At 43.0% G+C, this 26,809-nt stretch overlaps 1 protein-coding gene across 1 annotated transcript in view; it reads right to left on the bottom strand.

Annotated features, from left to right (window-relative positions):
• LOC111229761 (cGMP-inhibited 3',5'-cyclic phosphodiesterase A-like) overlaps positions 1–24,998 on the bottom strand; it is a 69,565-nt gene extending 44,567 nt beyond the window's left edge. The window contains exon 1 of the mRNA XM_022756231.1: positions 24,069–24,998. Within this exon, the coding sequence (XP_022611952.1) occupies positions 24,069–24,998 (930 nt within the window). The remainder of the gene's footprint in view (positions 1–24,068) is intronic.
• Positions 24,999–26,809: the final 1,811 nt, after the last annotated feature.

Genomic DNA, 26,809 nt, shown 5'->3' with positions numbered 1-26,809 from the left:
TTAAGATCGTGTTCAGCAGGGGTTCACGTCCCGTATATATGTCCGACAAAGTGGGTCTGTACCCTGAAGCTAGTGTGACTTCTCATCTGTAATTGCTGTAATTGCACTTTCCGTAGACCATGTAAAAGCAGAAACAAATAACGTCTGCTGCAGCTCTGAATAAATGACGACCATCAGCCAGGATTGTGAAAACAACCCTGGCTCGAAAAATGCCCAATTGGAAAGGATAATCCAGTATAATGGGAAGTAGTTCAATTAATTAGGGAGGTAGAGCAGAAGAGAGGTATCATAAAACTGAGCTATAAACAGCTTCAACTGCACCATTGATAAGGCTGTACTATGTAAGACTTGTAAATACAAAATGGCCACCCTGGAGTTAGAAACTGTGGAAATTTGGGCAAATAGTAATTTTTTTCCATCCGAAAAATCTGCACATTTATTCTCTACATGTGCGCATTAATCTAATGGAAAACAGACCCCAAGACAAATTAGTTCTCCCTATATAACCTGATTAGCACAGATGCACCAGCCTGGACCAAATGGATTTGGTGCAGACGACTAGCAGGGGTGAAAAAAAAAGAAGAGGGGTGTGAATGGATAGCTCACAGATCTGTCACACTGTAAAAACCCTGAAGACAATAGTGGAGCAAGAATCCGCAGACAGACCTCACCCAACCTGCATCCACATCCAAAACATTCACTGTCAGTGATTATTACGACATAACAGAACTAATCACAGCAACAATAATGAGCTGTCAGAAGTTGGAAGCCAATGGCTAAATGACGCCTGTCAGGTCGAAGGAAGATTGTTTTTGTGGAACAGTGCATTTTCCATGTGTCACATTTCATTCCCGTCTTTTATTCTCTGTGATACCAACTGGTGGATTAACACTGATGGACTGTAGCATGTCAGCACTGCTGATGAGAGGGATTCACCTACAGGATTCAGTTTGATATTTTGGGATAAATACTTTATTTGCTTTCTTTCTGAGGGATAAAGTAGTTGATCAATACCGCTCTCGTACTGTAAATGGCTGTTAAAGCTACAGCCAAGGGAAGGCTAGCTTAGCTTAGCATACAGACTGGAACTAGCCCCCAGTCTGGTTTTTGTATGGATTAAACAAATGAGATGTAATGTGTTAATTAGTGAGTTTAGAGAAGCTGCTGGGCAGACAGAGTCGGGCCAGCAGTTTCCCCCTGTGCCGAATGTTTCCAAACGTTCTTGCTTGAAGTCGTATTTTGAACATCCTCTTTGCAAAGCAAGGGTGAGTGTAAATCCAGCCCCTTTGGCTCCAGCGCTCACCTTGTCCTTGTCCTTGACTAGGTTCGATCCCTCTGCTGAGCTGGCAGTGCCACGCTAAAATGTGAGCAACCAGGGGACCTGTGTTGGCAGGATGGGCCAGGCCTCAGGCAATTACGCCCTCAACTGTGGCTCATTGGGTTATGGTTCGATAATGCTCCCAGGGTCTCGGGTCAAAACTCCAGTCACATGCAACAACGCACTAATGTGCATGGCTGTGTCTGTCCCTGGGCCTCTGAAAGGCAAGGCCAAGTCAGCCAGAAACCCAGCCGTAACTCGAGGCTGAGCTGTAAGGCGGCATTTTTTTTTTGTTTTTTTTATGGCCATCATCTGGTAGGGCTGCAGTTCTGGCAAACCGCACAGAATCACACACACTCATGAACAACCCCTCATGCTTCCTCTGTCTGCCTCTTTTTCCTCTCTCACACACACGGCCCCACATCTACAGAGAAACACACACACAAACACACACACACACACACACACACACACACACACACACACACACACACACACACACACACACACACACATGCACCTGTGTCACACGGCCTGTTTTCCACTGGGGTCTAATTGATTGGAAAATGAAGACGGACGCCTGTGCGAGCCGAGCCCTGTTGATTAGCCAGAGACACAGAGTCTATTACAGCGGTCCTGCTCCCGACCCAAACACGTCACCCAGACAAGCAGTCAGTCTTCATTGCTACCCACCAATCACACTCGTGACTGGGTGAGTGATGGAGGGGCGGTGGTGGATCACTGCTCGGTTTGGGAAACAGCAATACCCCTTCCCTTAGCAGCGATACACCACTTTGAATAGGGGGAGGAAATGGGTTGGAAATAGGCAGTGTAATGCTTTCAGCCCCGGCCTCTCTGAGCAATGACAACAGACATAACACAGAGCCATTATGTGAGCTTCACTATGTGAGTGTTTGGCTAGCCAGACAGACTGGCCGCTGCTAGCTAGAGACTGAGGCTGGCCTGATTATTGACATTTTGATGGTTTTCAGGCTTGGAAAAAGTCAGACTTTGCGGAACTCTGATAGATTTTGGATATCGTGCTTAAAAAGCTTTTGTGTTATTCTGAATTACACATACAGTACACTGGTTATTGCAGAGGCACATCCAAATGTAACTGACTTAAAGTGAAGCTCACTATCTGTACACTTGTGCAACAGTAAAAAAAAAGGTCATTTTTCATGATATTTCTTTATCAATTTAGTTAGAAACTAAACCTGAGCTTCCTCTGGCTCCCTCGGGAAGGCTGGAGCTGTATGAATCTTATGTAGACGCAGATACAGAAGAGAGTATGTTTCCGTTTCATCCATGCCTGTCCTCTCAACAGAGCAAGGAAACAGAGAGGAAAAGGCAAAACGGTACAGAGGGAGAACCTGTAGAGAAGAGAGGGGTCGGCTGTTCAGTGGAATTCAACAGTGCATGAAAGGCAGGGAGAAAAATGAATACATCTGGCATGGAAATAGGAGAGGTGGTTTTTCGGGCATTACAGAGTTTGGAGATGAGAAGAAAGGAGAGGGGAAGGGAGAGGACAGAGAATAAAATGGGGGCTAATCATGAAAGAGATGGAGCCAGGGGGCAAGAAGAGGCAGAGGATGACTAAAATAGGGACAGTGAAGTAAGAGAGAGAGAGGCTCAGAGTGAGACGTAGAGAGATGGGGATGTAATGAAAAAAAAAGAAGTGGAAGGTAAAAGAGAGCAAAGTCCGGGGCTCTAATCATACGAGCCCATTGTGAAACTATAGATTAGGGGGAGGAGATTTTAGCTCGAGGAGTAATGTCTCCATCCGGAGCCAGAGCTTTGAGCGCACATAGGACAAGATGTGGGGGAAAGGAAAAAAAATGAATGCACCTCCCCAGAGTGGGGAGCACTGTGTTACCATGGTAACAGCTCTGACGTCAGAGCAGGCATTATGTGATTACTCATAGAGTCTGTTGAGGAGCGGGCCAATAAAACAGGGACCATTACTCACATGCAGGGAGATGGCCAGAGCTCAGGTTACACACATGCTTGCATATGCACGCGCACTCACACACACACATACTCACTAGATGTACAAACAAAAGCATATGGATACACACTTGTATATACACACACAGTGCCAACTCATTCGAGTAGCGCCACCTTAAATAAAATGCAGACTGATGATACACTGTACGAACATTTTTACAATCCAGACTCAGTAAAATCAGCACAATTTTACAAGGGCTCCTGATTTGGAATATAAAACGTGCAAACTCAACGTTTGCTAGATAACCTCGGTGCTGAGGAATGAGGCAATTACTTGAACACTCATCGCTCAGCACTAAAACCTCAACATGAGCGTCGCCTCGGTGACTGCAGCCCACAAGTCCAGCTCTACGTCGTCACAACGAGGGGCCAGGATATCACTGGCATAATCTGCGTGTTCTGCATTCCACACACTCTGACCCATGTCTGACAAAGTACATCAAACATGCACACTGACATGTACACTATTGTGCGTCACATCACACACACACACACACACACACACACACACACACACACACACACACACACACACACACACATACACACGCACACTTCCTCTCGCCGTCTCCCACACATTCTCCACTGGGAGTTAAAACACTGTTAGGGCTGATAAGGATCCAGGCAAACAGTGTGGATAAACAGTCACTCTGGTAATTAAGAACCACTGGCCTATCAGAGAAGAGTATGCCGAGACAAACATGTGATCCAGACTCCATTACTAAGGCCGTATGCATTCCCATCACAAAGACCATTAGGTGAGTCCAGACAGACGGTGAGAGTCACCAGAACCCCAAAAGCCCAGACTGGCTCCAGTAGTTTCAGCTGTGATCATATTAACTGTGTTTTCACCTATAACATCAACTGTGAATCTCTGGTGTCAAGAAAATTAATGTTCTCTGATACACAGAGCACAAAATTAAAACAAATAAGACAGCTGTAACATATGCTATTTTGATAAACATCTATGTTTTTGTCATTCAGACATGGGAGCCCTTTATGTTCACGTTTATTCATACAGGATCTTTACGGAAAGAGCCACAGTATTCATGTGAGCAGGAGGGAGTGGAGCAGTGCCACTGCTGTTTCCTCACGTGGCTGGATGGATTTTAAAACTTACTTTTAAAGGGGGGGGGGGGGTTACTAAACTGATATTTCTGACACAGGAAGTTATCAATGCATCACAGAGCTCTTAATAAGGCGAACAAGATGTGTATTTAACATTTCACTGCTGTGTCCTTCATGTTAATGTGAAGGCCTTAAATTCAGACTTGTGCTGTAAGACCGCTGTCACAACTTGTATGTAAAAGTAACACGAGCTCTACCATCACATTTATATAACAAGGTTCATGTCTGAAAAAGGCAGAAAATAGGTTAAATTTTCACTGAAATTTCATGTTTCCACACACTGCCACAAAAAGGCACTGATCACTACAGACAGTGAATGACAGCTTCTTTCAATGAGCACAGCTAAGAATATTTTCCGGTCAAAGGAAGTGAAGAGGAAAACAGGAAGAAATAGCAAATAAGCTGTTAATTATTCACCAGATTCCCTCTAATTAAGTGAGTAAAAATAATAGTAATAATGATTAAATAAAAAAAGGTTAAACACTCATGTTGCCCCTCACATGGGATTTTTACCATCAGATTGTCACATTATTTTTTAAATTTATTTCACCCATCTTTAAAGTACATTTTTTTTTTACTTTAGCCAGATGAGCACTGAAGAGAAGACACATTGTAACTGCAGCAGGGCTCCAGTCAGATGTATCCGTCACTCCCTCTGTTCATAGAAAACATTACATGCGCAAGCCTTATCCAGCGTCAGTCCATCTTCCTCTGCAGTGTCTGTGTTTTCAACTGTCCTTAATGTGCATGACGCAAGTTCAGTTATTGCATTTGGGACAAGTGCTCCATGTCACTTCTCTGCCACAAATGTGACTGAGCTCTGGCCAAAACCTGATATACAATACGCAACATCATCACTAATGTGGTTACAATGATACTATATCTGAGTTGATGTGATTAGAGGCTTACAAGCCCAACAGCTCTCCCTCCTTCTGCCCGTCCCTGTGAAGGGTGTGAAAGGGTCTTACTTGTGCACTTATTAGCAAGCGCACATGCATACATTCATGCATCACAGTGTGAGTGTGTGCGCCGTGTGTGTGTGTGTGTGTGTGTGTGTGTGTGTGTGTGTGTGTGTGTGTGTGTGTGTGTGTGTGTGCTGAAGTAAGCTGCAGTCCACCTGGCAGGCCAGTGAGCTTAATGAGACTCATATTCATGCAGCATGTGCAGCCATATCCGCTGCCTGAGGCTCTGACCAGGTGCTCTGACACAACACATATTCAAAAGAGCTCGAGCAGGATCCTCCCAGAGGGCCGAGCCTCTCGTAACATCACCGTGACCAACAACATACCACCCAGAAGGAACATTTTCCTTTAAAACTTCTCCCTAATAACATTACCTGACTCTGACTAACTTTTAAATGCGGGGGAGACTCTCTGAACATGATCTGAAATAGTGTGATTGAGTTACTTTCCAAATGTAATTCATTACTGACTAACTTCTGAAAAATACAATTACACTACACATAATCATGTTGCTTTCTACTGCATGTATGAATGTAGTATATTGTTTTAAATTGGCAATCCACTCCCATTTCATGGAAGTAAAATGATGTATGGTACTTGAACTACTTCTACTAACCTTACTTTACAAACTGTGACGTTATGTTAAATGTTGTGTGTTTTAATCCGTGCCTTTACGTTTGAATACATGTTCTGAGCGCTCGCTTTTTTAAGATTATTTAACAGTCAGTTTTCTCCTCAACAATAATGCACAAATGTCTTTCATAAAAAATAACAGGACATGTGCAGAACATGATCAACTACAGTTGAAAAAAAAGTTACTCCCTGAACTACATCAGTCAGCGATATGATGATGATGATAATATCACTACCCTGATTAACCGGTGTAAGAAATCGAGGAAGTGCAGGTAAATACTGTAATATCACCATTGTCAGTAACTCACTGCCTCACAATAAAAACAATGACACTACACCAGATCGCCTCAACAAGACTGAGCCACACAGTGGTAAAAACTTCCTCATTTTCACTAGTTGAATTAAAATGTCTATTCTAATCTAATAAATAATAAAGACATACATATAATATTTGTGAGGAATCATCATAAAGCTGTTTGGATCCCTGCTGCAGTGTTCGAGGACTGAAGAAAAGACTGAGAAAACATATACAAACAGATGATTATACTGTAGAACGAAAAGGAAAAAGCCCCAAAACTGCAGAATCTCAATGCTAAAAATGCCGTCCTTATAATTAACCCTGATTGTTTTCCTTTGCTTTGTGTACTTTTTCCTTCATATTTTAATATTCAAAATGAATATTGAGAAAAATTTGTTTTTTTCTCTAGACTCTAACAAAAAAAAATGCTATAAATACATTACAATACAAGCATGTTTTATGCCTTACACATGTAATAGGAATGTCTCTGTGCGCACTGGAATAAAAACAGTGAGAAAAGTTCAAAGATATGTGGTTGGCCCAGTAGGAAGTATCCTGGCCTGGCCTGGCCTGGACTAGGTCCATTCTTAGTCCAGTCAACTCAGACCTAGCAACACAAATATACTAATGAATCACAGCTGCATGGTCTGAAGAGAAGCCCCCCCCCCCCCCCCCATATACTTGACTTCCCAAAACCCTTTGCAAAACACTCCCTCACTCTACCACCCCTCTCCTTCCTCACTTGCTCCTCTCCTCTCACTGAAGTCAAGGGGGTAGATCTGCACTCAAGAGAACCATTTCAGCCATCACTACAGTAGGTTGGACTTTTTTCCTGCAATAATAACCGTGTTGCTACTGATGAGAGGCCTTTCAGAGTTCACTCACGCCCACAAACCTTTACTTATGATCCTCAGACTTCTTTGGAACAAATGTAAAACTTTTTAGGGCCTATGATTCAAGGAGTGACCCAGGAGGAGACGAGTGTAAGAATGTGTTGAGCCTCCAAATATGAGAGAGAGTGGGGGTTTATTTGCAGCCCACAGAGTAGTGCTGCAACCTGCAGCCAGGCCCTGTGGATATGATCGACTTGGCCAGTGCAACGCTACCAGGACAGCAGTGAAGGGCACTACAGGACTTTGAAGAGAGAAAAAGCGTGTGTGCGTCTGTGTGTGTGTGTGTGTGTGTGTGTCCAACATGCATCATCTCCCCTAATGTTTTCTCTCAAAAGTGACCTCTCGTTCCAGTTCCTTTCCAGCAGCTGACCACCATATGTAAAAGGCCCGCACAGGTCCACTGAATCCCTGTCTAATGGGCTGCACAGATGCCACTTTCCTGGAACAATTCCTACTGCGTGTGTGTGTGTGTGTGCGTGTGCGCGCGCAGGTGTGTGTGTGTGCGTGCGTGCCAGTGTGCGTGTGCCTGTGTGTGTGTATGTGTGTGTGTGTGTCTGTCTGTCTTGCTCCATGCAAACAGACTCTAACGTTCCACACATTTCCCTCAATATGTTTCACCACTGTCTGGAAACAATGAAAGGTGCTGGGTGGGAAGTGGGGAGCTGAGAAAAAGTGGAAGAATTGTGGAAAATGGCACGGCGGGAGAAAGGGAAACACATAAGGGGGAAAGTTATGCTGCTGTTTGGACAAGCGTTGTTGAGGGTAAGTAAAAAGGGAAGTACGTAAACTAACAGCAGGTCAGTCGTGAGGGGAGGAGAGAGGAGGAGAGAGGGCAGATTATTGACTTAATGGCAGAATGGAGGCTGTCAAGGGCTTCAGAGACACTGTTTGTGTAGTTTGGACTGGGCCTGGTAGAACGTGCGGCGTGATGATGGAAATCTTACACTCACTCAAAACAAGCCCACTGACCTTTTCATCTACCGGCCCCTGAATCAGTCTTAACATTCTGCCAACGTGGAAATGAATGAGTGCTTATTACATCTGTGGCAACATCACATCACAGGCTCTGGCCCCCTTTACACAGGTGTGTGTGTGTGTGTGTGTGTGTGTGTGTGTGTGTGTGTGTGTGTGTGTGCTGTGCGTTTGTGTGTGTGTGCTGTGCTGTGCTGTGCGTGCAAGTGTTGTCTGTTTGTATTTTCTTCGACATCCAAGTGCATTCATTCTGTCAAACAACAATATGGGCGCATGTGAAACGAAGCAGAGATAATCTTTATAAGCATGTAATGTTGTCAGGTCTGCTCTCAGCTCACTGCCCCTCAGCTACAGAGTACACAACCACAAGGATCTGGGCGTGACGAGAAACGTTAAGACCTCAATCACAGTAAATTGAGTTGCTTCTTGAAGGTGACCAATCTTCATTACCACTGACATTTCAGAAATAATGAGCTCATCATAGACAGTGCGAGAAGCTTCTCACTGCAGGGGCCACCATTTTGTTTTCTGGACTTTGTCTGAATTCTGAACACAGAGACAAAGAGGCCTGACCCCCAACATCTGCCTGAAACTATATTAGACTCTGACTTTTCCCTGAGGGGAAAACAACAAATGAAGGGGATGCTGCTGCCAAAACAGAGCTAGATTATAAACTAAACAATATCGACATATCAATAGCACAGACCCAAGCTTATGACTGAGATCAATATGAGCTGATGTTTCCCATAGATCTGGGATGTTTGGCAGATTTTTGTCAAAAATTGGAAACTGACTGCCAGCTGCGGCTTTGGCAGGTGGTGAAGCAATGCAATTTTTTGAAATGGAGAAATACTCTGACCCCATTATGAACAGATATACTTAAATGCAACATAGATGAAATCCAAAAATGTCTCTTGAAAGTTATCCAAATAATCACAAAGAAATATTCCAGGGAAAATGCCCTGGAATTAGGTATCTATATGGAGAATGAGTCAGACCTGTGATGTTAAAACATAAATCACAAATACTCTCAGATTGCAGCTCGGACAGGATTTGATTTAATCAGTATGAAATTGTGAAATGCCTGAGTTTTTTTCCCTCATTACCACAAATTACGTAGAAGATCAGTTACACCACAAATCGTGATGTGTGTATGAGATTTAGAGGCTGAAATCAGATTAAGTGAAACATTATCAAATCACATAGCGGACTGAGTTCAGATTCACATGGTGGCATATGACAAACTGATGGACTGACTGAAAAAGTGATAAGAAAGCAGAAGAATAAATAGCTGCTAAATAGCTGTAGCAGCAGAGTTTTTGGCCACTTGGTGGCTGCAAAAATAAGATGAATGAATGAATACAATAGTGACATCAACGTTATATTGATATGGCAAACTTGCTAGCAAATGGCATTTACACATCAATCAGACACAGAGTAACGTTATTGTTCAATTGGAGTCATATTTATGTTACAATTATAATTTCAATATTCACTCTCCTTTTACCTCTGTTTTGCTCTCCCTCAACTGGGAAACATATCTGGCTCTTTGGCAATTAAAGTTCCTCTCCAGACATGTTTTGAAGTATGTAAAAAATACTCTGCTTATGATGAATGTTTTTGTTTAATGTGGTTTTCCTGCATAAAAAGTGAAAAAAGAAAAAAAGAAAACTGGGACTGGAAACACACCTCCGCTTACTTCCTCATTGAGAAATTCTGGATCAGGCCTTGTGCCCCGCCCACCATCGCTGCTTGCGCTAGGTTGAGCAGTGAAGGAGCAATGCCTATCAAGATAGTTAGCGGAGGAAACATCAGAGAGTCTGAGCCACATGTCTGAGTCTCAATCACACCCAGACTCAGAAGAGTGTGTTGTGACCAAAATTCATGATTAGCAGATGTATCAGAATGGTTAGCACAGTTAGTATCTTTAATTTTTTATGTTGTTTCTTAGCATGTAACTGGCAGTGGCTGACGCAGTGTCAGTGGTTGTGCTAATACGAACTCCAGCTCTGGTACTAACAAGGTTTTGGGTTTGTTTTGCCAACCCCCCGTCCCTCCAAGCTGTCAGTTCCTTAGGTTATATGACATATGAAACTCTGGCTGTCTGAATCAGTTTTTATGACACTGTCATTGGTTCACTGCAGTTCCAAGGTGGAAATACTCAGTTATGGCGTTGACTGCTTATTTCGCTCACGATATGTCTTGTATTATTAAAAAAAACACTTGATTAATCGGAGGGGGTCTTTAAATGACCCAAAAGTCTGCTGTTTGGTGCTGGACAGTGTAAAGGGGGTTTATCAGAGCTTTATGCTGAGCAGCTGTCTGCTGTGACTAGAAACCAAAACGATAAACTGAAAGATGCTAAATGCTCTGTAGACCAAGTGATAATTCTGCGTTCATACTGTAACTATGAGCAACATCTTTCATCCTATAATTGAATAGTGATTATATATAGCCGCTTTAAAATCACAAATAGCAGAGGGATAAAGAGAGCCTATTGCACTGTAACACGTCTAACGAACTGACAGAGCAGAAAGAAACGCTTTTATGTAATGTCTGAAAGTGCCAGAGTGATGGCAGAGAGGAGGAAGAGGAGATTGCCTCTGGCTGATGGGCAGGATGGAGAACTGAACTAGCGGTTCTCTTAGGCCTAACATCACCTTGTCTTCCCTACATCTGCCTTACATAACAGAAGCAATGTAGCTGACAGACATACTGTAGAAGCTGCTCTCGACACTTTTCAGACCGGCTTAGAGAAAACTCATGAAGCACTTTATTAGGAACACCAACAATACTTAGACAGTGGCATTCAAAGCATTAAAAAAAAAGATTCCCCACACCATTACACCTCCAACACGAGCCTGGGCTGTTGACACAAGGCAGGATGGATCCGTGGATTCATGCTCTTGATATCCAATTCTGACCCTACCATCTGCTTGTCTCAGCAGAAATCCAGATTCATCAGACCAGGCTACATTTTTCCAGTCTTCAACTGTCCAGTTCTGTTGAGCCTGTGCCCACTGCAGCCTCAGATTTCTGTCCTTGGCCTGGAAACCCAACGTGGTCTTCTGCTGCTGTAGCTCAAGCCTCGACGTGTTGTGCATTCTGACATGCTTTTCTGCTCACCACAGTTGTAAAGAGTGGTTATCTGAGTTACCATAGTCTTTCTCTCAGCTCCAACAAGTCTGGCTGTTCTCCTCTGACCTCTCTCATCAACGGAACTGCTGCTCACTGAATGTTGTTTTGTTTTTTGCACCATTCCGGGTAAACTGGGTAAACTATAAAGACTGTTGTTTTTGAAAATCCCAGGAGATCAGCAGTTTCAGAAATACTCAAATCTCAGCCCGTCTGGCACCAACAATCATGCCATAGTCACTGAGATCACATTTTTTTCCTCACTCTGATGTTTGATGTGAACATTAACTGAAGCTCCTGACCTGTGTCTGAATGATTTTATGCATTTCACTGCTGCTGCATGACTGGCTGATTGGATAACTGCATGAATAAGCAGGTGCACAGGTGTTCCTAATAAAGTGCTTGGTGGGTGTATGACCTGAATGACCCGCTGACACCCTCCCTTTTGTCATGCTTTACCTCTCCTGCCGGCGCACGAGCTGGCAACCACATCAGTTCACGCCTGTGCGCAACCACAAACCCAAATGAGATCCGGCTAAAGTTCCTCTGCCGTCAAATCTTTTTCTGCGGGTATTTTATTGGAAAATAAAGGCAGAGTAGAAAGTGTACAGAAATGGTTCGTATGTGTGTGCGTGTGTGTGTGTGTGTGTGCCTGCACACAGGCTCATCTGTGGAACATCTGCTCAACCAGCCCAAGGCTCCTCGCCTCTTGAGAAGTGGGTCACGTTTCCCGATGACGTCAAAAGTCCTTCTGCCTCTCCAGTTTGTGGAGTTTTGCCAAAACCACCACATGCCATTCCTCGTCCTTACAATGGAAACGCTCTCTCCAAAGCCTTGATGAATCACCTGCCAAACCTCTCACAATTCTTAAATCTCAACACTGAAGTGGGCCTGACCATGACAGCAAGACACAAGGTGAAGGGTTGATTATCCTCGGAGGAAAAAACACACAATAAAAAATGTCAACACGCGTTTTCATATTAGCTCAAACAGGAGACCAGTAAGGAATAGTATTACAGACAATGTCAGTAGTTCTGCTTTATAAAGGAACGGACCTGCAATGTGGTCTAAGAGTCATCATTGTGATCCAGGATCTGAGGCTGAACTGCCTCAAGTCTGAGGATCTGACTAGACTCTTTCAAGTGTCAAAAGTGAGAAGAGAAGAGAAGAGAAGAGAAGAGAAGAGAAGAGAAGAGAAGAGAAGAGAAGAGAAGAGAGGAGGTGTCTGCTACAGTAGATATGGAGATTTCATTTAAGCTGTCCAGTCCCGAAGGAGACAACACAGGGATCAGCGAGACTATGAATGGAACAGCGGCTAATGGAAAACATTATGGAGAGAGAGAGTGTGGAGAGAGAAACCTGAGGCAGCCCCAGGCACATAACCGTTAAAATAAAGGCCCAGTATGCCTGTTCTAGCCCTGATCACATTGTTGTGAGTCCCATTTTCACTTTACTACACAGAGAGACTTCCCAGAAATACACATGGCATGTGGCTATGTGTTATCTGTGCAGATGAAGGGCTGCGGATGGGGATTCATTTGAAGTTTTCTGGAACAATGCCATGCGTCTTATCAACGTGGCTCACATGTTGTCATGGCGTGTCCTTTCTCACTTCTTGTTTTCCAGGCAAAGACATGACGTGAACCAGCGTCCATGGATCAGGGTTGGCTTGTGCTCCATAAAGCAATTAGCCCGTTAGCTAGGCTATCGTGGGCAGGAAGGGGTGCTTGGACCCAACAGCGCACTATTTCCACGACAAAGGACTTGTCTGACCACAAACACACACACACACACGCACACACGGAAGAGCCTGCTGTTCATAGCCATCGATTGTGGCCTAGTATAAACGGAAGTCACCTACACACAAACACGTCAACCCTGACATCGTTTAGTGTCTCCAGGCAATGCAGAGCATAGCAGCAACAAATCAATGAGACCTTGCTTAGCCAGTTTGCTGAACAGTGCGTGTGTGTGTGTGTGTGTGTGTTAGCAGGTGGTTACAGTGTATGGAGAAGTAGTAGTGTAGCAGTGGAAGGGATCACCATTTTATGAACCGCCTCATGGACAAAAAGCCAAGGGCCTTAGCAGAGATTTGGGAGAATGGACTGAGGGCAAACCGTAGCTGCTGCCTTCATCTAACAACTGAGCAGAGAGTCACTCTTTCAGACTGAAATATAGCATCTAGCTGAACTCTAGCTGCATATCTCTGGGTCTTTTGAATGTCTTGTCCTCACAATGTACCTAACAAATGACTGTCAACTTCAGACGACATTCACTTTAAAAATAAAATTAAATATTTACCACGCACACTAACACACTGAAAGGAAAAAAGTTCCTCTAAACTTTTTCTAATGTCCTACATTAATAAGTAATCAGGCACAAACTTCAACAAAATTCTAATCTGTATACCAGGAATAAGGCTGACAAATCCAGATAAATGGTAAACACTAGAATCACAGAGCAAAAAAGTCTTTAAAAAATAAAAACGGCTGGCTGCTTGTTGACTTCTTTTCCCAGTTATTGCTATTTTTAATTGATAAAAATAACTCATTTCCTTGAGCTGACCATTAGCGGTTTCTGTTTGCAGAGTGGATTCAGAAATGTGACCAAAGTGGTGCAAAAATGGATCCACGCTGTTAAACTCAGCGTCATTACCAGAATTCCAGCATTGGTATTTGTTCATATACGGTGTGTCAATAAAAATGTAAATCATATAGACACTGTATACCATCATGCAAATTCAGCACAGGACTACACCTATACATTGCGCTTTTAATATTTGACTAATTGAAAGTGACTGTGTGAAAACAGCCCTTAACCCAAACCCTAAGACTCTCGCCCCTGAAAGGGGTGAAATAACCCGACTGACAGACAGATGTACAGACAGATTTTTTTTTTTCTCTAACATATTTAGAGAGTAAAACATAGCATTGAGCAGGGAACAGCAGAGGCCTTGTTGGCTGCAGGGACAGACAGGCTCATGGCGAGCCAGTGAGGCAGCGGGCTGGACGGACGGGGAGGGCTCACCAGGCAGAGGTTACAATAACACATTTCCTCGCACCACGCCATGGAGCTAGACAGACATGCAGCTCACTGACTGAACCTCATAACATTAAAGTGCAAAGGATATTATTCCAAAGTTAGATCTCTACCCGTGATACCTACGTTTATGCCAGGAATTCGATCAGTAAAGCAAAGTTTATGGATAAGATGTGACAAGGAAATACAAGGAAATCTGGGCTCAGAAGGATTGTCTTCTAAAACGGTTAAAAGAATATAACTGCTTGTACTTTGCAGCGGTGGAACATAACTAAATACACTCAAATACTGTACTTACTGTACTTGAGTCCTTCCATTTTACATTTCAGAGGGGATTATTATACTTTTCACTCCACTGCATTTAATTGAAAGCCTTATAGTTACTTTGCTGATAAAGATTTGCATACAAAAAAATGGGATCAGTTTATAAAGTATAACGTGTTGTGACAGATTAAACTGCCTTAGAGTAAATAATAAATTGTAAAATGAGCTCAACCTTGACAAGATATAACATAAAAATGCTTCTTAAATGTTTATGAATTAGTTATAATTATTGTATAATATAATATAGTATATTGTATATACTATAAAACTCTGACAGGGGCCATTATGCTACGTAACAAGTATAGTTCGCCGACAAAACATCTGTACTTTCACTTTAATAATATTTTGAATGCATGACCTTTAATGGAGTATTTTTACATTACTTCTGTTTCTTAAGTGAAGGAAATAATGTGCAACAGTCCTGTGGTGAAATTATGAGGTTGTGATGTTTCGGAGAAAATTTGTACTGCATGAACATATTGAATCAAATAAAAAATATGCAGTAGCCTGTCCAGTTGTAGCCATATGTGTCCAACCAGGCAGAGGATTACTATAAACAATAAGTAAACCATCAGTAAAAACAGCCTCCTTTGTCATGCTCCTGAAATGTATAATCAATTAATAGCTGACTATGTTTGGATTTATAGGACAGCCTCAGTCAGAAGGGTTCAAAATGTTCCTGCTTGTTAAATGAATCATGGCAGCAGCAGCAGCGACTGTGGCCTGCTCTGTTTCTAACATGGCCAGACTGGACCTGAGGGATTAGCTGCACTTCCTCTCTGAACCCGGACACCCATCAAAAGCCATGAGATCAATTTTTGGGACCCCGCTGTCCCAAATGTGCACATGCACACTCTGAGGGGGGAAATTAACAGTTGTTTCTTCCATTTGTTTTTCACACATTCTACTGACTGCAGCTATTTACATCTAGGGCCACACTCCCCCCAACTCTCCGCTTCTACCTCTCTCTCTCACAAACATGCACACATACACACTCTAGCACACACTTCCCGGGGCGATGTGAGAGTGTCTATTCATTCGGCAGAGGCCAGCTGCACACCTGGTGACAGCCCAGGATGGTGGTGTTGGCTCAGGTCAGGGTGTACGGGGAGAGGAGGGCCAGGAAGGGGAGGGCTGGGTGAATGAACCCACAGGCCTGTCCTTCAGGGTCTGCTCAACCTGCACATTCCAGTTCATTCAGCAGCGGGGCAAGAGCAGGAATGTCCCCTCATGTAAGGGATCACTGTCTTAAATGTGGGCTCCTCGTGTGATTGAAAAGGGCCTTTAAGAGGATAAATAGAGATGAAAGCCAAACGTGTTGCGTTCAGTTCCCCAAAGTGATGTGCTGCCGTACCGGATATGTAACTGGTACCTATCAACCTGCCCATCCTTTAAAGAGAGAAAACATTGCTTCAGCAGTGCACACACATAAGTGCTTGTTTCGTGCATAGAGCTGGGAATCGAACTTCAGTCCTTTTTGGTACTGACCGAAATGTGTTGTTACCGTAGATATCAAAAACTGTCGTGTACTGAAAGTTAGCAATGGATACTTGGCAAAATTCTTTTTTCTTTGATCATATATTTCTGATTCAAATGATTTTTTTAATTTTACCAAATTTAGACTGTATTATATTCAGGGGAATCTCTTGTATGATTACTTGTATTTAGACATTGGGGGGTTTGGCTTCTTTTGCAAATTAAAAAAAAGGGTTTGGCAGAAAACAAAGTTCATATTTCTAGTAAAGTAAGTAAATTATCAACAAAAGTATATTGGTATCAGTACTAGAACTCTCTTATAAAAGGTGGGGTTGTCGTGTGATTGAAAACGCCCTTCAAGAGGTTAAATAGAAATGAAAGCCAAAACCAAAGGTGATGTGACTGTTTTCTTCAGACTGAATTCTTCAATCAGATATTTCATTTAGTCAAATCTCAATTACTGCTAATAGGAAGCACTAACAGCAGCTAGCACTAATGAGGAGGTGGAGTTTGACATACACTTTATTTGGATGCTGGTACTGCCTGTGACAGGCTACAGTACTTCTTCTGGTGCTGCTCGCTCCTGGAAACAGTCACTGTTAGTGATTTCAGCAGCCAAGGGGAGGACCTTAGTGATCAGTCCAGAAGAAGTATCCACTGTAAGAATTTCACAACCAGCACAGACATCATTTGGAGCTGGAATAAGCACTCAAGGCCACTAAAGTTGCAACGTTTTGTAGCCATTTACTGTTTGTGTTGTTTGGTTGTTGAGATGATGTTTCTGTGTTATTCTGTCTATCCCTATCGGAGTGCTGAGTATTATTATTGATTTACAAATGTTCTTTGATAAAACTGCGATTGTTATCATTAATAAATAATACGTTACAAGTGTTAATAGTAGTCAGAATTGTTTGTAGTACACATAAGATACTTGAAATTGACCTTAAAATGCCACACATCTGCACCTATAGCCCCTAATGAAGCCCCCCCAACCTGCCCCAACAAAAAAAACCATCTCTGACACTGCCTATATAGCCGATTGTGTTTTGACAACTTCAGAAGTTTGGCTTCTGCAAAACAAAAAAAGGGTTCTGTAGAAAAACAGAGATTATCAACAAATGTATTCCTATAATAACAGTCCATAAACTCAGGTATCATATTGGCTACATACATTTCAAACAGTACCCAGCCCGATTCACCCATACACCTAACATACACCTACATACACCTAACATATGCGCATATGCAAGAGCATCCAGTTCTTCACACACACACACACACACACACACACACACACACACACACACACACACACACACACACACACACACACACTCCTGTCTCGCTCTCTTTCTCTATCTTTTCCTCACACACACAAACACACTCGTGCACACGCACACATACTGTACGCATACACACATTTGTGCCAGGAACATTCTGTTCACCTCCATCACTGAAATAGTCGGTCTCTTATGGTAACACAGAAAACTTGAGTGACATAATTGCCTTAGTCTAGAACAGACAGCAGAAGAAAGTACAGCGTGTAATCTACCCTTCAACACGCACAAAAAAAATAAAAAATCCATAATTCACTTCAGATTCTACCATTCTATTCAAATAAGAGGCCGTTATTAGGATCCTGAGGTGTTAATATGTGTGCTGTGTGTCAGGACTGAAGGCCTGTGCCTGTCTAGCAGTTCCAGCTGCGTTGGGTTGTGTCTGTGGTTTGAGGCCCCTCCGTGTTTCTCCGAGCGGATTCAACCTCTCAGCCTGCAGCAGCTGGCAGCCATCAAGCTGCTGGCAACACACACACACACTCGCTTACATGCACACACATGCTCACACAGACGTCCTTCCATAATTTCCATGGTAATCAGTAGGGAGCCAGATCGTGGTCGTGCCAGGGGAAGGGAAGAGGAGGATGAGGGGTACTACACTTAGTCCTGGACCTCTGGTTTGGTTGGCTTAGGTGATCAGAGACGCGGGGCAAGAATCAGGATATGAGCTACTCTTGTTGCTGTAACTGAAGGTAATGAGAGAATTGGACACAGATGCATGAGCCATGTAATGTAGAGTTTAAAGGATAATTCCACTTTATTACAACTGGGGTCTTATTTTCTTAGTTTGGCTATCATTGCTGTTGGTAATAGTAACATTGTTCTCACCCAATGAATTTCTGAGAAAACGGTAACATCACCAGAAAGAGCATAGGTGCGGCAATAAGCAGCAAGTGGTCATAAAGGTTTAAGAGGAACAGTTGTAGTACTTTTTGGGAATTGCGCCTTTTCAGTTTCAGTTTGATACCATTCTCATGACTGGATGCTGAATATAAGGCTACGGCCAGCAGCCAAGTAGCTTAGCTTAGCATAAGGACTGAAAGCTGTGGGAAAGACCTAACCAGGTCCTGTCCAAAAAAATCTACCAACCAGCAGGGGCAGAAATCAGAGCAGAGTCAGGCTGTAGCCAGTCTTTATGATAAACTAAGCTAATCAATCAGAATATCAATAAATGCATTTCCCAAAATGTTGAACTCTTCCTTTAGTTAGTCACAAAGGTAAATGGTAAAATTATGACCCATATTGTCTGTTGTAAACAATCACAGTTTATAGATGACTTTTTGGTTCAACTTTGACATACTGTGCAACGAGGGATTAATGAAGAGGTGTAATTATACACACGCATCAGGGTTTACATTTAGATCCCAGTCGGCTCTTCAACAGGTCAAAGAAAAAAAAAAAACACCTGATAAAGATGCAACTGGGATCAAAACATCTTTTTGAATAATCTTTGTGGCTCTTGGAGTCAATGTAAAGGCATTACATTTTTCAATGAAGGATTATTAGCAGCTCACACTTTTGGTTTTAACCCTAAATGAAGTGGTTTTACAGAATTTGGCTAAACTGTCGGTTTGTTTACAATGTCTCGAACTGTCTGATTTCTTGCCTCCTCCCTCAGACTTTGTGTAGCGTTGTTGCTGTTTCAAAATCTTAACAATTATTTTGGCGAGTACAATGTTATCATAACAGATTGAAACCATTGCCAAAACTATGAAAATAAAACCCAGGTTGTAATGAACCCAAATTATGCTGTACACAGCTGGTAGCTGGTTATCGCAGAACAGTGCAGAACTTGTCAGTTTGGTGAGACAAAAAAAAATGTGGGCAAGGAACTCCTGTTTATGCCGCCACAGGACAAAACTCGGTGTAATGTGGCTTCACGCTGGGTAGCCAACATGGCAGAGGTAACACATACAAATCTGGAGCACAAGGACGCTAAACGTTGCTACACTGCATCAGTCAAATGCAAGACTCTTCCACCGTTCAGGGGGGTAAGAGTAAGCCTGCTGTTTTGCCTGGCTACTAAACAAAACCTCGAATGACCTACTTTCATTCCTACCCCAATTCCTCCACCCCTCGCCTCCTCACACACGAACAGCGCAGCTAATACACTGGGACTGAATGAGGATTGAAAGTGTGAAGTGGATCACCCAATCACAAGACACACAACCCCATGCTGATATCAGCTTCCTTTCCAAATGCAGCGGGAGGCTTTCAATCAGACCGTTTCTAACCCAGAGGCCAGTCCAGTCAAAAGAAAAAAAAAAGTAAAAAAATAAAAGTAAAAAAAAAAAAACAACAGCAAAAAAAAAAAAAAACATCATATCCCACGAGGCTATGTGTTTAGAATACAAACAAGCTGTTTGGGATGAGAGTGCGCAGTGGCCCACTGGTAAATCACTGCCCTACAGGCTATCAACAACCTCCACCATGCAAAACACAATTCAATTATGGACGGTGTAGCAAAAATAGAGTACCAGGAAACATTTACAACAGCAACAGTAATTGTGTTTGGATCCCATTCCACAGGAAGTCATTATCATAGATTTCAAGAATATCTTTATCATCCAAGTTAAGAAAGAATTTCCTCCTCTGGTTGGGATAATATTTGTGTTGGTGTCAGTGAAAGGACAGAGAGCAGAGCGCTGTGGAGAGGGGTGGAGTCACCGACAGAAGAGGGAGGTGCTTCCAACACCTCGCAAAGAGAATCGTCTGAAAAGCAGAAGCGACTCGCTAATGTCCACTCCCCTCCCTGCCCAATCAGCAATCGGCTTCCGGTCAAACTTTGCAGCTCAGGTAGAGGTTTAGTTGAAAAGACTCCATGTCTGGTGGCAACATGGCAGACTGCTTTCCTCTTCTTGTGAGGAGAGAAAGTTCCATGACAGTGCTGATGTCTGCAGCAGGAGAGCCTTGGACTCAAATTTCCTTACACGCTGTGAAAAGCGATCCACACCACAAGTCCACACCTCTTCCTCCAGTTCAATATCCCAGCTGAAATACAGAAGACCGGCCTGTCATTTTGTATTAACCCGAGAAGCAGAGCTATCCCACAGAGGCCCCTGCTAACCGCTATCAGATCAGCTGATAATGACTTTCTTTTATTACGCCCATGATGGGGAGGATGACCCCAGCGTTGCGAAATCCACCTACTTAGTGAACTGATAGATGCTGGCAGCCAATTTGTAATCAAAAGGAGGGCAAATGGCTGTTTATTAAATCTACAGTTGTGCAGACTGAAGCATAGCCTAGGAGCGTGGCTTTGGCAGAGCGGCAAGGGGCAACATGGCAGCTTTAAAGCTTGTGAGGACAAAGAGACGGAGGGATTTCTCTTTGCTCTATTTATTTTCCGAATAAACAGTTTTTACACAGTGACTATCATTCTGAAGGTCCTTTATATAAGACTCTAAGTTCAGCATCAACTGTAATCCTCCATCCAACCTGACACTATCCATCAAACACTTCAGACGCACAGCACTAATGCAAACATCATCAGGTCAACAAAGTGCAGATCTACTCTTTGTCACGCCTCTCTTACTGCTTCTTTCAAATGTCGTAACTCTATTACACAGGATTGTTAAAACATCACTCTGACTCTTCAGGTCATCTAGTTAAGAAGCGCTACCTGGAAAATTGTGGCCCTCGACGCTTCCGTGCAAGAAACCTATGTTTGCTCCTCCAGGCAGAGTCAGTTGGACACTTCATGCTGTCTGGCATCTCCCCTGTTCCTGTCACCGTGTGATGGTTTCATTGTGGCCCCTCCCAAACGAGTGTTTGACCCCCCTTAGGGAGACCAGAGCCCCTTGTGAGCGAGGTGATGACTAGTGTGGGTCAGCATGGGCTTGTTTACACATTACAGACCACACAGACAAGACACGGTTAAGACAGCATATGTACGCCATGTGTGTCTCAATTACAGGCAAGCCGTGACTGGTCAACTGCTTAGCACAGCCACCAGCCGTGCGGGAAAGATAGACTCAGGCTTTGTTGCAAAAAATCTATTATATGTTCAATGTTACTTTCATACACTATCAGGACAGTGTGAGCACTGCTGTCTTAATATACCACAACAAAAACATGTAATAGAGATCATCTCTCAGCAGAGGGCTCCAGCCTGGTCGAGGTGTGAGGGCACAGGAGAGTCAGAGATGTGGGAAATGTTTGCATCTTTGCATGATATTGTCTGTTTGGTCTGGTCCTTCCATTCAGCTCGGCTTTTATTGGGACATCAGTGCAAGAAAAAAATTTCTGAAGCAGACCACGACGTGTTTATTGCCATAGTTCCATCAAGCTGTTAACGACTAATGTCTTGATTTTAGGGCTGTTTTTATTGTTCTCTAACTAACTCCATCTTGAATCTCGTATAGTAATGGAGTCTGAATCTAAATGTAATGGTGTCCGCCCTCTTCTGTCTTTTACACATTTGCTGTCTTTGAAATAGTGAACTGCTTTTGCTGAAAAGAAGTGATTTTATTACAGCTTGGTTGTGTAATGCCTATGTTCACTCTTACTATAATGAAAATACGACTGTGTGAAGTGGGAAAAATATCAGAATTTGTTTTTGTTTGTTTTTTTACTTTCACCAATATACTGTTTCCCTCTTGTTTTTAATGCTTGATCATAGTGTGAGATCATAGATGGAAGGTATAACTTCATTATTTAATGCAAAAATATATATAAACAACAATGTATACTGAATGTACTGTTTTCTTTATATATATATATATATATATATATATTTGTATGACTGAAAAAGTATCTTTTTCTTTCCATGATTACAACATTTCTCTTTAAGACACAGAAGTGTGAAATTACATGTACACATGCTTGTTTGTAGCCATACAGTTATTATTAAGTGTAAACTATAGAGCCAGTCATTTTCCAGCTCATCACTCATTCAAAAACACAGATACATTCTCACTCCATTACTGCAGCAAAGCAATGGCTGAATATCAAATTAATAAAGATTGACACTTGAATAAGCTTCAGCTGAGACATCAAACCTAAATCAGTGTAAACTGTAAAATATAAGAGTCTTTTCATATCCAATTTGTGCATGTGCATAACTGTGTGTGTGTGTGTGTGTGTGTGTGTGTGTGTGTGTGTGTGTGTGTGTGTGTGTGTGTGTGTGTGTGTGTGTGTGTGTAGGTGTGTGTGTGACCACAAAGAAAAACAAACAAGCACACGACAACGCTAACTAGCCCTGAGAGCTCAGGGCATCTTTCAAGTGGCTGGGCCGACAGTGCAGCCTCTCATCTCCCAACCTAACCGCACTCACAGGTCACAACGAGAGCTTTGATCACTGCAAAAATCTGTTTCCCATTCACATGCTCAGCATGCTCATTGATTTTCCATAAGGAGGGCTGAGGAGCTGAGATGACTTTGGTTGAGTGAAGCCTCCCATCTCCTCTTAACACAGGTATGCATGTGTTGCACTATCAGAGGAGGTTTAACAGCCAGGGCTGCTACATTCCCGGGGTTTAAGGACAACAAGCCCCGATGAGCAATGTGAAACAAGTGGCATTAAAGCCCAGAACAGAAAGATAAAATGCATTTGTCAGTTTTGTGGCACAGGCTCAGAGATCATCTAGGGGAAAATGTTTGACATAAATAACTAGTGATGAGATGAATCACTGTCATTGTATCCTCAGCTTCCCTTTCTCATCAGCACTTGAAAGCACTGTTTCTGAAATAGCATCCGTTTAGCACCAAAATACCAAATCTGGTTCTTCATTTTCAAATGACAAAAGACAGTTACAACTGCATCTATACTGTATAATAAAGCATCACCTTGATCTGATGGATGCAAGGTCTTCAAGGGAAAATGTGGTGAAACTGATCATTTTAGACGAGGATAACATAGAGTGGGGTCCAAAACCACTTTCCCATTCACTTGAATGGGTATCAATTTTATTTAAGAAAAAAGAAATCTTGAGGCATTATATAAACAATGTCACTGTGACGATAAATTAGAAAAAAATATTGTAAATTGTTATAATTGCATATTTTCCAGCCAATAGCTACAAATGGCTCCAGATATGAGTCCAAAAATGATCTGTGCAGATCAGAGCAATAACAACTGATCAAGATCAAAACACAACCAAGCAAAGTGTAATACACACACTGCAACCTAAAACACAATCACCACAAGTAAACACATAATAATAATAATAGACATAATAATAACAATAATAATAATAATAATAATAATAGACGTAATAATAATAATAATAATAACAATAGACCTAATAATAACAATAATAACAATAATAACAATAATGTGTAGGTGACTCACTATACATATCACTTACAGGACATTTCTAAAAGCTATGTAGCCTGCAATATTAATAGCATATCTAAACAGTAATAATAATAATAATAGCTTAATAATAATACTAAAATAATACTCTATTCTAATAAGAGTCCAACGGTCCTCACTTCATTGACATTGCACTGCGCCCTCCTTTCTCGTCTCAAACATAAAACTCGTCATTGGAAGAAGAAAACAAGCCAGAAATAGAAAAGTTGAATGGGACAGAAACTTCTTACCTGGTCCCTCTGGATGCATGGCAGAGAGGTCCGGCGATGTGACTTACTGTTGGACTGACTGTGTGCCATGTCTGACGCTATCACAGAACTGGACCTCCTGCGCCTTTTAAATACAGGGATCTCTTCCCTGGCTCCAGTCACGGGGGTGCAGCCCTCCTTGTGTCTCCCTTGGTTGGGAAGGAGCTTGTCAGCATACCTCGCCAGCAGGATGCCCAGCACTCCAACCAGGTACGCTACGTACGGTCTCCAAGTGGCCCTGACTTTGTGTAGTGAGAAGAGTGAAATAGTCCTGATTATGCTGATGAAAACGATCACAGATATGCCCTGATTCAGCCGTGCTACCATGAGTGCGCCGGTGGCCACGCATACGAGCACGACCACTGCCGCTGTCGTGAATGAAAACAGCTGCTCATCTGTCCCGTCCAGGAGAGACCACGCCGCTGCTTCGCCCAGGTGGCACACGGTTAGGAGGGATAGGGCGGTCTGGATTAGAACCCCACAGCGGATTAAGTACACACCGACCCAAAAGAAGGCACATAGGAGGGTGAACAATGGCGAAACCACACTCCAGCAAGTTTGTAACAGCTCCGCCGCGCAGCCTGTAACGAAGTGAAAGGGAGACGATGAATGCGAGAGTGTGTTGTCAGCGCTGCTGCTGCTGCTGCTGCTGCTGGCTTCAGCTCTCCAGTCTGCACATTTGACCAACAGAGCGAGAAAAACCGAAAGCGACCCCACACACACCGCACTCCGGAGTCTCTGGGAACTCCATATTTTTGTGAACATTAGCCTCACCCACGACTCGTAGTCTCGGTCACGGCACAGTGGGATGACACATGTTTTCACATAACCATTGCGATCCAGTGCGCCGAGGCTTTTTTCACGAGTGCTGCTCTGCGCACAGGTACTGTCAGATTCTGCAGTCATCGCCATCACTCATGGCAGATATGAAGTATGAGGAAGTCTATAATGCATCTATACCAGTGTGGTCATGGGACAGGACATGAGTTAGTGACAAAACAAACATCATTTATTGTAGGCATAATGAAAAAGCACAGTGAATACGCACAGATGCGTCTCCATTTACGCATGGAGATGTGCTGCCACTGAACGCATTCTCTTTGTTTTTCCAGGTGTGGGTTCAGACACTGTTACCCGAAACAGCGTGAAAAGAGCCTGAGTGACAGAGTAACTCAGATATCATACAGATCTAGGGCATTTGCTTCTCTGCACACACGCGTCCTGCTTTGCCCTCCTTTGTGGCGCGCGGACTCTTTGACTTGTGCTGTCATCCTCTTCGCTTTGTGGCTCCACGGCCCGGTCCGTGCAGCAGCAACAGCAGTGTTCGCAAAACACCAGCCCCGTTCCGTGAACATTCAGCGATGAACCGTGCTCTCTGTGTCCTTTGTCCGGCCACTTCCCGATCTCTCCTGAAACGGCAGCGGATCCCGTTACTTTCGAGGATAAACGCTGCTGAGGAATGTTAAGATGTTGGAGTGAGTGTCCGGCAGGTTATTGATCGGCTTGTTGGAGGGACAAATCCAGAGTGTTTGTCACCAGCTCTCCAACCAGCCGTGAGTCCTCCGCTCATTCACACCCCCGAGTTCCGACTCCACACAGGGAGCAAGATATTGCAGCAGCAGTGAAACCCCCAAATCCTTCCTCAGCCAGCCCAGCAGGCGTTGTCCTCTCCAGATCTGACTTGTGTTTAGATCTTTTCTCTCATTAAAATTTTTAAATATGAATTTATTCTAATGCTTTTTTAAAAAAAATATAAAAATCTTATTTAAGCTGTAACAATTCCTTTTGTATATATTGAGGCTGACCTATATTTTCCTAGTGAGTTTCTGAATGGAATAAACATGGTGTATTTAGGAACAAACATTTCAGGCCATGTTTTATCTCAGTTGGTGCATTCTGATTTGTGGTTTTGGTGTAACATTTCTCTAAGGTTACCAAGCCAAGTTGAGGGCTTCAAAATGCCTTCAAATGAATTCATTTTTAATTGAGGAGAAGTGTCTAGATGCTGACGAGACAAATGGGAGCTCTGCAGGCAAACTGTTTTGCAGTGAAATTCCCAGAATAGTCCTGTGGTTGCCCTACAGCTTGACTCCCTGTCCCCACTCCACCAGGTCATTGAAATATTCATCCTACTTTAAGTGTCACTGATGATGTGTTGCGTCACAGTGGAAGCTCTCCATCAATGTTTCAGCACAGGAGACCTTCTGTGTGCATGAGTACATGTGTTCACAGTTCAGGAGGCACACGTGTGTTCCCTTAGATGTGCATGTAATGCTCTCATGGGATCTCACCCTCTCACATAAGGTTGGATATGTGCACCATATGCAAATATATAGACATCCACAGCTAAGCAAACACATGGTATCTCGCCCACGTTTGCTGATGCACATACAAAGAAGCTGACGCACAAACTGCATGTAGCCAGTCTCTGCCTCCTTCTTAACTCTGCAACTTTGCTTTCGCTCTTTCTTCTCTCTCTCTCTCTATCACACACACACACACACACACACACACACACACACACACACACACACACACACACACACACACACACACCTTTATCCTCTACATTTAACCCTGAAGCTTTTCAACATCTGGTCTTCTCACAGCATCTAAATGAAGACAAAGTGTTGTCTTTTAAAAGGCTCTGTCATGCCATGCTCTTGTTTTTGCAGCCCCATGTCCTTCATTAATTCATGGGAATCCTGCAGCCATTGAGCAGG

This window comes from Seriola dumerili, unplaced genomic scaffold (genome assembly GCF_002260705.1).
Source record: "Seriola dumerili isolate Sdu_G_001 unplaced genomic scaffold, Sdu_1.0 BDQW01000242.1, whole genome shotgun sequence".
NCBI classification, from domain to species: Eukaryota; Metazoa; Chordata; class Actinopteri; order Carangiformes; family Carangidae; genus Seriola; species Seriola dumerili.
The sequence above is the reverse complement of the archived record's forward strand: the minus strand, read 5'-3'. Positions and strand labels throughout refer to the sequence as shown.